This window comes from Engraulis encrasicolus, chromosome 19 (assembly GCF_034702125.1).
Source record: "Engraulis encrasicolus isolate BLACKSEA-1 chromosome 19, IST_EnEncr_1.0, whole genome shotgun sequence".
NCBI lineage: Eukaryota > Metazoa > Chordata > Actinopteri > Clupeiformes > Engraulidae > Engraulis > Engraulis encrasicolus.
Window position 1 is genome coordinate 17,961,018 of NC_085875.1, and position 11,707 is coordinate 17,972,724.

An 11,707-nucleotide genomic window follows, 5' to 3' on the forward strand; every position below is an offset into this window, starting at 1 on the left:
GCGCATGGGGGGTGGTGGTGCGAGAGAGAGATGGAGAGAGAGAAAGAGAGAGAGAAAGACAGTGAGAGAGGCAGAAAGAGAGAGAGAGAGAGAGAGAGAGAGAGAGACAGAGAGAGTGTAAGAGAGAGAGAGACAGAGAGAGTGTAAGAGAGAGAGAGACAGAGAGGTGGATGCCAGGCGTGCTTACATCATAGCTGTATTCGGCCTCGTCGTTGGCCACGGTGAGGTCTGCCAGGTCCCCCAGGCCCAGCATGCTCTCCAGGCCGTCCTCCGCACCCAGCAGGAAGGACTTGCCCCCTCCGGACGGGAACGGCAAGGGCTCGGCTAAGAATAGGAAAAGGAGAGCAGAGGAGAGGAGAGGGGGATCAGTAAACAACATGCCACACCTTGGACAGGGAGAGAGGGGGAACTCACACTTACGGTACCTCCCCCCATGCAAATAAATAAATATATATACATATACATATATATATATATATATATATATATATATATATATATATAAATAAATATAAATATATAGACACACACACACACACACACACACACACACACACACACACACACACACACACACACACACACACACACACACACACACACACACACACACACACAAAGAGTGAAAGGTTCAAATGTTCAGTAGGGGAAATCCAGATAGACGCACGCACGCACACACACGAGAGAGACAGGGGGATGGTGGGGGGCAGATCTTTAACTGTGTGCGTAAAGCTAGATTTATGCTTCGCTCGCATAGAATCTGCGTCCGTCCGTTTTCTGTCTATGCGAGTCCACGCCCCCCTCTCAGAGGCTCTGCGCCCGTCGTCTAGCGCCTCGAAAAAATTCTAACTATCCGTCGGACGGACGCGGAGTACGCAGACAAAAAGGCACTATGATTGGTCGTCTCGCTACTTCCTTGTTCTGTTCTTGTGGCAGCGCAATGCCAGTAGTTTGCGAGAGCAGAGCTGTATTCTGTTAAAAACTTTATTAATGCCTTGTGTGTAAATGTGTGTAAATACACGAAGCTAAGCTAAGTAACAAACAATGCATCAGTTGAACACTCGTGGCACAATGCCTGCGGTTTTACTACCGTTCCTCCACTGAATGTAAACACACATCGGCAGAATCAACTGTCTTTACATGCTTGCATTTTCTGCTCGTGAAAACAGACTGGGTATGTCAAATAATGATACCACTGCATTGCCTTTGCAATTTGTGTGAAAATACCTAGCTAACCGGGATAGAAAGCAACATTGCTTAATAATGACCGCAGTGCTTACAATGTAGTGAAAGTAGCCTAATCGCGCAATTTCAAATGTGGCTGGCAACGAGACCTCGGACCTCGCAGAGCTCGCAGATGCATGAATACAAAATTGGTTCGTGGCCACTCCCACGCGACTTTTCACGCTCGCAGTTGCTGAAGTCTAATCTGACCTTAAGGGTGACCAAGGGACCAATGTTTGCTATGGCATGGCCAGAAAGGGAATGTTGCAAGGTATAAACAGCATCAGGGTGGATTTAGCAGCATAGCACAGCAGAGCTTGTCATCTGGCAAAGTTCATTGCATCCGTTGTCGGGGAAGAGGGAAAAAAAAAAAAAAAAGACAAGAAAAGAAAGGAAACGTTCTTCTCCATTTTGCCCTCCCGGTAATCAAATCTGGCCCCAAAAACATCCAGAGAATGCGTTTAAAATGGGAATCATAACAGCCCATATTCTGTGGCGTTAATTGGCAAGGCAAGGTCAAGCCCTTGTAGCGGAACTGGCCGAGTGAGTGAGCGCGCGCGCATATGTGTGTGTGTAAGGGATAGGAGGGGAGTGAGCGGTGATCTCAGAATATCCTGAGTAGAAGAGGAGAGGAATGCTGACGCAGCATGGAGCTCTGAGGGGAGGGGAGGGGAGGGGACCGAACGGCAGGGAGGGAGGGGAGGGGACCGACCGGCAGGGAGGGAGGGGAGGGGAGGGAGGCAGGGGCCCAGCCAAGGCAAGACAAAGCTTTGACACTCAGCTCCTGTGTTTACACAGCAACCCCCACTCACATCCTAGACAAAGCTAAGCAAATATATATAAATAAATAAATACATGGTAATAACACACACACGCACACACACACACGCACGCACGCACGCACGCACGCACGCACGCACGCACGCACACACACACACTCCAATGTTTACAATGTAACCACAAAGCAACCCTTGCCGTCCCAGACAAACCAAACAAATAAATAAATAAATAAATACTGATTACAGACAAAACACACACACATCTCTCCGGCCAACCTCACAGCAAGCCCCTTACAAGCCCAAACAAAGCTAGAAAACATAAAAAAAAAAAAATTAATAATAATAATTTCTTGACCTCAAGCCTGAAAAGCCTCAAACACACCTCAGATTTTGAAATCATAATTTTGATTAGGACAGTAAGGTTTTATGGCCATTGATGAACAAATTTGACGACTCATTGACAATCAAGTGAGGAATATTGATTGGTTATTGGGTTGATTCATGGGTCAAGACGACATTGACTGCGAGCGGCTAGATAGCATCGGAATCAAAAGGGCACGTCTAAAGGCTAAGGCCGGCGTGATATAGTACTTTTACACGTACAAATCTTTCGACCCTCTGAAGGGAGACGTTCTCGCAGACAGAACTTCTTGGGACTGCGAGGTGCTATGGGTTGAAGACAAAGTGGAGTGGGATGGTTAATTTGAACGTGCTTAGTGGGCCAAAAGAGTAGGGATTTCACAATAGTGGAATTTTAATTACACACATTAAGTATTACATGCTAATTATCCCATGACATCATATTATGATATGATAATTAATATTTATAGAAAAATCTTAAGTATTTATCCAAATCCAAAGCTTGTATTCAGTACTGTATTTGTGACTAACACACCTCCTCTTCCTTCACTCTGTGTCGTATTAATTTCCAACTACTAACACTCCTTATCAGACACCTGTATTGTTGATAGGCACGTCATCTACCTATATAGTTGTGACAACCTACTACCCACACCCTCACCTCATTCTGTGTCCCCATTTAAGGCATGAATTAAAAATCTGTAAACACTTCCACTCCGCCTCTCTCCTTTCTAACCCCATTCTGTGTCGTACTAAGTCCATATTATTAACACTATAATTTACGGCTTGTATTATAAATGAATAGGCATATCCACATACAGTATATGTGTGACAGCTGTGCTGCCTCTCTCCACTCTTACCCCATTCTGTGCCGTCTCCTGAGCTGCGGGCCTCCCCGGCCCCCTCTCCGTCCTCCGCATTCACCAGGAAGTCAAACTCCTTCAGCGCCTCCTCAGTGTCCGGGTCATCTGGCAGATCGGACGCTAGGCCCTCATTACCCACCTAATACACACACACACACGCACACGCAAACACAAATAGACAATGAGTTAAACTACATGCAAATTCTTTTTCTGTGGCAATAACACTATTACGCATTTGAATTAGTGAATATACAATATTGTGTTGACATGTACACTTAAGTACAGAGTATCCATGTCACAAGAAGTAATTGGCATTGTGGTTTACTGAAATCAAAACACAACCTGCTACTATGACCATATGCGATAAAAGAGGTGAATGCAAATAGCTGAGCTCTTAAGGTCTTTACGATACTGCACTTAAACTGGCTCCGGTCGCCAGACGTTCATGCATACATGAAGCTGCTGACTCAGGGTCAGATGGCCCCGGCTCCAACGCCTGACCGTAGTGCAGATATTAATAATGGATCATCTCCTGTGCTTTATCAACGCAGGTAATGTCTTCCTCACACATGCTTTCTTTTTAGCTTAGATGGCTCAGATCCTGTGCTGAGAGCTAGGAAGGAGTAATGAAGGCCATCTTCAAAATGAAGAAACAACCAGTATCTTCTTCAGTGTTCTCAAAAACACTGTATAATAAAGAGTCATTAAATTAAAGTAAAGTAATTACACAATCAAAAATATTTTGGCCATGAACATAATTATCACTGCTGCATCACATAATCCATCATCTAAACTTAAGACGTGTGTGTGTGTGCGCGCTTCACTCTAAGGTCTTCACCTTTATTTTGTGTTTCTTTATTCTGTGCTTGTCGCGGTCCGAGATGTCCTCCATCATGTCTCCTTCCTCATCATCGTCCTCATCGCTGTCGTCAGCGTTCTCGAGGAAGTTAAACGTTTCCAGAACGTCGCCAGGATTCCTGCAGAGAGAGAGAGAGAGAGAGAGAGAGAGAGAGAGAGAGAGAGAGAGAGAGAGACAGACCAGAGCAGATTGTACCTCAGTGTGTGGCTAAAGGATTTCGCTGCAGTCACTGCCCACAAATACGCACACGTGTCTGGGAAATCAGTCAACGCGATGACAAACACTGCCAAACTCAATCATGTAGGCTTAGATACTTGTCACCACCACATGGCAGGAAAATGACTGTGGAAATGTGTCAGGAGTTCAAGAGTTCACCCATTTGCTGTTGGGCACAGGATGAAATGGCTAAGAATCCAGACATTCAGTTACAATATTCAAAAGTGTACAAGACAGAAGACTAGCTTACTAGACAGAGGACTGCCGGTAGTTGACAAGGCATAAGATATTGAGGAAAGCCAAATAGTGAGGACAGTTAAGAAAGGACACGTTAAGAAAGGATGTATAAAGTGAAGGGATAAACTAAAAGTATAAATCCAACTGAGATTTTGAGATCTATAGAAAAGCGCTCAAAAAGGTTGAGATGAGGCGTCTAAGGAGTACAATAAATTGTGAATTCAATGAATCCAGCGCTGTTATCCCCTTAGCGCACAGCCTATATAATAACCTTACTGTCACCAAAATTGTAATGGCTTTGTCTTAATCTGTTACTTAAGGCACTCAGTACGTCATAGCAACGTTATTATGATGTAATTGAGTGTTTCAGCAAATAGTGCATAGGCCCGCCGGCAACCCCATCCGCAGTAAGAGGCTACGGTATGTTACAAGTAAGGCAAGTTTGTGTTAACATCCTCACCCCGCATAAAAGAATGTGTCAGTGGAAAAAAAGACACCTTCATGTAGCAATTCAAGTAGCAAGTCCCACTCAAGTCAAGTCAAGTGTTCTTTACTGTGAAAGGTCTATGTAACAAGGTTAGCAAAGAAGTTTGAAAATGCGTTTGACTAGTCTCCTATGTGCAGTTAAACTAAACATACAAGACATTGACAATAATCACATACACACACTGACACACACACGCGCACACATTATACCAAGTACACTAAGTACACACAAGTAAAACCCACCATGCTGATACATAAATGTACATGATTTCTCCTCACCTCTTCATGTCCTGTCCCTTTCTCTTGGCGGGAGACTCCCCTCCGTTGAGGATCTGCTCTAGGTTCTTGCTCTCCACGGAGCCGTTCTGCTCCGAGCCCGACAGGCCCAGTAAGGAGCGCACCCGCTGCGTCCGCACGTCCAGTATCGTGTCCGTGTAGCCTACCTCCTGGAGGTACCTAAGGGTGGACCAACACACCTGATTTACTCTTAGCTCATACGTTTCTTCAAAAAAAAAAAGAAGAGATCTACATTTATTTGCAGGATATTGTACGTGACATGGGGGTAGGTGCGTTGCTCAAGGACTCTTCAGCCATCGATGGAGGTGATGGTAAGGGCGGGATTCAAACCTGCAACCCTCTGACCGAAAGCCAACTCCCTAACCATTATAACCACAGTAACCAAATCAGAGACAAATGAGATTCATGTGTACTGTATCTACGATATAAGTATTTGAGGGAGGCTGATGGTGTGTTCAGTTTGCGTTCTGTGTTTACCAAGTGCCAGTCCAAGTTAGGCAAATACAAAGAATTTTATTCGGCATCTTCGCATTTCTAGTGGACGCAAGGTCACCAAATCTCAGTTTCAGAAAAATATAACAACATGAAAGCTGGAACTCTACTCTCTCACCAACAGCGTAGCCGACAAAACTCACAACTCTGGGTGGAAGCCAGCAGGAGTAACAATCGATACAACCAGAGACTGGGGAGTATCGGCACATCCATTTCCAGCATGCACATCACCCTAGATAGAAGATCTACAACAACACAAACACTTCCTCTGCTTTTGAATTTAGAGTGGCGGTAGGACAGGGAGAGGGCTGATCGGAACCAGGTGCGTCTAGGCTAAGACGACACAGCACTTTCCTCTATTAGCCGCTAATGGGCTGAGAAGAAGCTTACCGTGCGGATGTGAGGCACTTCATGAGGCTATGCACAGCAGGCCCCTTAAAGTGATACTGTACAATTTTTGGAAATAAGCCCACAACACACCTCCCCTAAAGTTAAATGACTGCGTTTTACCCGTCCACTGTACTTTCAACCATTGTCTGAGTATGGCAGTGCAATTGTTACCTCCAAGCTAGCAGTTAACATGGAATCCTATGAGACCTACAAGAAATATGTTGTTTTTCAGTTGTGAGCATCGAATACACCACTAAGTCAATCGGTCGGTCAGAAATTGGTTTGCTTTCGGTGATGTAGGTCTGTAGACCTAGTGTTTTTATAGTGCATTAAGTGTTGCATGATCTTAAAACACGGTGAAAGGAAACGTGAATTTGCTTTGCCACCCTCCATAAGACCGAATGAAACAATTCTGCCTCTCATAGGGCAAACGAATAGTTTATCTACTTTCTGTTGCTTCAAGGGTTGACATTCAGATAACTGCAACAGTCAGCCAGGACTGGATTGCTTTGTCTGGCCTGGTCTGCCATTACGTCATAGGGCAGTAAAGATATGAACAGGAAGCGATGTCATAAAGGGCAGTAAAGATATAGACAGGAAGTGAGGTCATATAGGGCAGTTAAGTTTCTGGAAGTCAAGTATGAGTAACACCCAATATTTCAGGATTCCACGTCATTGGAACAGTACTTGGCGAGTCGCAAAGTCAACCATCCAACAGAATACTACCAAGTCCCGCGCTCTTGATTTGTACAATTGTCAAGGTTTCACTTGCATCCTTGCCACTGCAAAACATCCAAGAATCCTTCACGCTTCCACACTTGCACTAGGCTTTCTTTATTAAGGCTGTGGGAAACCCATGCAATCATGCATGTTTAAGATAAATGTATGGTATGCGGTTGTGTCCAAGTTGTAAATAGCTTAATATAGCTCAACAAAACTTGGTCATCGTTTGCAGTAATATTAGGTTTGTGTTGCTTTTCAGAGCTTTTGAATACGAACAATTTCAGTTTTGCTGTTGTTTTCCACTTGCACCAGAAATAACTGTACTGCCAAATGATCTCCAACGTGTAATGGCGATCGCTGAAGGGCTCTGCCCGAAAAGTTTGTAGGCGAATAAAGAAAGAAAAATCTGAAGAGTGCTGTCCTTCGCTTCATTCACACCAAATTGAAAATGACCCATACCTGGGGCTGAACACAGTTCCCCAAAGGCAGTTGCCCTTTCAATGGGTAATAATAATTGTATTTGTATAGCACTGTATCATACAAGGCATGCAACTCAAAGTGCTTAACACATTGAATACCTGCGGTGCTTACGGAATTATGTCGTAGAATACCGGCGTTCTAAGCCCTTTTTTGTAGAGTCACAGAATATTATGTGATGGTGCCACTGAAACATGTTACGGCTCGTTTGAAAGTGGAGACTTTGCCCTTGTCGTGGGTGAAAACCGCGTGTCTCTACGAGCTTTTATTGCCAAGCAAACTTAAGTTAAACCGATGCGGGTACCTCCCGAATTCTGCAAAATTCTGCACGAAACGGAGATAAGGTTTTTGTGAACCAAGCGCTGTTTCAGAATGTCACGCTTTTAGAAGGGGATCAGTTGGTATTGATATGAAATGATAGCTGGCACAAAAGCTCAGCTTCGTGTTGTCCTGCTCAGCTGTCTTGACACACCGTCTCCTTGACACACTGACTCCTGTCTGACTACCTTGGCCAATCAAAACACGCAATTACGTCCAGGGCTTCACAGGCTCACAGCAAAGTTTGCTCTGCAAGTTATAGCCGAATGCCTTTGCATGAAAGCGAAGCGGTCTTCAGTAACACGCAGAAAGATGAACAAGGAACAAGTTCCGAAAGTCATTTAACCCAAGCTCGGTAACAAAATCCAATAACCCAATGCCTGATCCATAACTGGTGATCCATATGGGATGCAGTATTTACGTAGTCACATAGCTAGTAGGCTAGCATCTGGCTGATGGCAAGCTCCAGAAAATTCATTTTCATGGGGGAGAAAACATAAACAGGATTACAATTCAACTTATCTTGCCGGCCATCAAACTTCAAAAACCCAGGGTACTGGATCCGATCACAGTTTGGGGGTCATTTGTAAGGATCTAGCCAAGGATCTGGGTAAGGATGTTAGCCTACTCAGGCTGGTAGACACGACTATTATCTTCCTGTGTGTTTATTGCGTGAAGGACACTATAAAAAGCGACAGAGTGGACGCCGATCATAAACGTAAGTACACAACTGGCACGATTCTTGACGACAGCACCATAGCCCACCAACATTCACAAGGCTAACAGGGCTGCAAGCTGAGCTGGATCAGCATGGTGTACACACAAGGCACGCAACGTAGTCAATGCGGGTTACTTTACCCAAAGGTTCTTGTAATTCATAATAGACCGTCTGCTTTACCTACGGTTGCTGCTCTGGTGTTGTGATTAAAATTAAAATGTCCAAATCATGACACAAGCTTTTGACTGCCATGTTTGTCATTTGCATTCGTCACAGACCTCCCAAAATCACACATATTATGTATGTGAAGGGTGTAGATTCCAAATATGACGAAAAACGCAAAAACATATTTTTACGTTGTTGGTACACAAAGCATGGGCGTGAAAAACGTATTGGTACTCAATGTGTTAACAAATGGGAAAAAACATCATTGTTGGAGATGGATTTAAAAGGAGAGGTAGAGAGGAGAGGCAGAAATAGCAGGAAGGCAGAGGAAGAAGAGATAGATAGAGATTGTAGAGTCATAAGGTCAACGTAGGTTAGGACCAGGATTCTTAGAGGCGTAAGGTCCATAGTGGATGGGTGTAGCAATGAATGTTTTACTGCACAGGCTGTATATGGCTTGTTTGGCCATCATCCTCGAAAGATACATGCATCAATTGTTAATTCCCTCCACAGTGGCAGCCTGGGATTCCTACCACTGACACTGTCGACTGAGATTGCATCTTCAAAAGAAAAAAAAAATGTTTTGCCTTTATTTCAGACAGGAGAGTGAAGACGGGACAGGAAGCGAGTGGGGGGGGGAGAGAGAGAGACAGGGAAGGGTTGGCAAGGGACCCTGGCTGGAATCGAACCCGGGTCAGCCGTGTAGTAGACGAGTGCCCTACCATTAGAGCCACAGTACGGCCACTGAGGTTGTATCTTTAACAGACATATGCGCAAACAGAGGGAGTGTTTGTGAGTGATGATTTTGACTGTGTGCTATATTTGAATTGTAGTGTATAGGCCATCTTATAGCTATGCTACTTGCAATAGTCACAACTGGCTGTACAATAGCGACTGGGTAAAGTCCAATCAAATGAAGGAAATATTCAATACAGCACAGTCAGACTTGCTTTACAAGGCTAATATTTAGCATGGGCGTTCGAGGTAAAAACTGAGCGAAGATATACTTACTGTCTGAGGAGCTGTCTGCCTTGTTTCCACGTCAACTGGCTGTTCTGAGGGACAGCGGGGACCTCTGTGTCTTTGGTATCTGACAGCAGGGGAAAAACAGCCGCATCACAGTTAGTCAATGGGCGCGGGGCGCGGGGGGGGGAGATCACACATATTTATGAAATACCATCAACAATGACATGCATGCGCTCACTCACGTAAATACAATGTTATGCTTCTTGTTTTGTTTTTGTCTGATGGGGCTTTATGCTTCAAATTTATGGCACATATTCATGTTGATGCTATGTGTAAGTCCTGTCTTAAACAAGTCTTGCTCAGGGATGCAAAATGAATTCAAGTGAAAACTGACCATAGAGTCAATCAAATGGATGCATACACACACAGACGCACACTAACTAACCTGATTCAAAGCTGGGCATCTTCATTTCACCTTGATTGAGTTCCGTGCCGTATTTTAATTTATGGTACTTCGCTCTGAGGAGCACACAGAAAAACGCAAATACACACACAACCCCATTAAACTTACATTTCCCTCATTTTATTTGTAGAGATTTCAAATAATTATGGGAAGAATCAAAAAAGAAGTATCCATTCCCATGATCGCCTTCTCACCTCTCCTGCTTTAGCGCATACTCTAACATCTTTATTCTTCTGACCAGGTCATTCTTCAGGTTCTCCTGGCCCTTCCTTTCTCCTTGGAGGAATGCTATTCGAGCCTGAAAGACAAAAAGGACAGGGTAAATTAGCACACTTGTCTCATGCTGCTAAAAACCTTAAAACAAGCAGGCTATATTCTTAACTCTAGAGCTGTCAAAAATGAGTTCAACGCACACATTTAAGATTTCCATCACACTTGGTAGGATTTAATGAAGTCTGGCAGTAATGGAGCATTCCAGAACAATCTATGAGGCATTTTGGATTGCACTCTTCCACCATAGTTTTGCGTTTCAGTTCAGGCACATGATGTAGTTAGTTTATGGCTTCATAAACCCATTTGAATCAGAGATATAAAGCCTGATAAAAGTTGTGAGAACATTACTAAGGATCTGGTGATAAAAGCCATATTGATCCAGATGGGAAACACAGTGCAGTGCTCTGCTCTCTTCTAATGGTTGCTGTACGCCCACACTAATTAGAGAGGATGTGGCACCAACAGCAGTCACATCAAAAAACAAACAGCAATTTTTCAGAAATCAGAACAGCTGCCATGAAGAGATAGGCCCGCTAGCACAAAGATGAGGCTCAAATGAGTCTCTTCACGCTCAGTTGGCAGCAATATGCAAGCCCAGCAACAATTATAAACTCCTCGAGTCGACTGACTGACTATTCTTGCAATATTAAGGAGCAAAATCTGACTTCATGGTAAAATGGCTACACTGAGAAGTCATACAAGAGTGCAAGTGACCACTCGGGATGCACCGTATCGGCACCCGATACTGCTCATTATACTCGTACTCATACTCGTCAAGCACTTAGTTGCCGATACCAGGAACGATACTGCTATTACACAAAACAATGCAAAATCTTGTCACGTTCTGTGGACTTGAAAGCAGCATGGAAAAAAGTGCCACCTCATACATTTACTAACATTTAAACCTACATGGAAATGGACAATAAAAATATCACAGGTGGAAAAAAACAAAGCCATGCATTTATTTTCATTGTATTTTGGTGGTAAAAGGTATCGGTATCGGCAAGTACACACATTAATGTACTCGTACTTGTATCGGTTTTCAAAAAAAACATCCCTAGTGACCTAGTGCATCCCTAGTGACCACCACAAATGAACGTTTCACAACTTGAACGGGTGATGTTGAAACAACAAATCATTTCTGATGAAGTGCCACTGAGTTATCAAAGTTCTCCGAAATAATTCCACGTTGAAGTACAGGCCAGCTGACATGTACTGACATGACACCTTCCAACTGAAAAGAACTGATCGATTTCAAAGTCTTGTCTGAGTGAGCATGCCTGCTGATGTCTTTTGTTCTTATTTATAATGTATGACATCAACTTGACATTAAAGTTGACTAAAAGCAGTGGCTGCGATATTCAAGTAGCTTAGGCCTCGTTTAGACAGAGGAGTGAACGC

General features: G+C 43.8%; 1 protein-coding gene across 1 annotated transcript in view; it reads right to left on the reverse strand.

The window, feature by feature from the left end:
• The window catches only part of strn3 (striatin, calmodulin binding protein 3), a 38,149-nt gene that overhangs the window by 14,828 nt on the left and 11,614 nt on the right, over window positions 1–11,707 (reverse strand). Inside the window, exons 2-8 of the mRNA XM_063183733.1 lie at window positions 10,228–10,331; window positions 10,016–10,089; window positions 9,616–9,694; window positions 5,304–5,480; window positions 4,065–4,203; window positions 3,224–3,365; window positions 188–324 (exon numbers count right to left, since the gene is read on the reverse strand). Coding sequence (XP_063039803.1) covers window positions 188–324; window positions 3,224–3,365; window positions 4,065–4,203; window positions 5,304–5,480; window positions 9,616–9,694; window positions 10,016–10,089; window positions 10,228–10,331 — 852 coding nt within the window. The remainder of the gene's footprint in view (window positions 1–187; window positions 325–3,223; window positions 3,366–4,064; window positions 4,204–5,303; window positions 5,481–9,615; window positions 9,695–10,015; window positions 10,090–10,227; window positions 10,332–11,707) is intronic.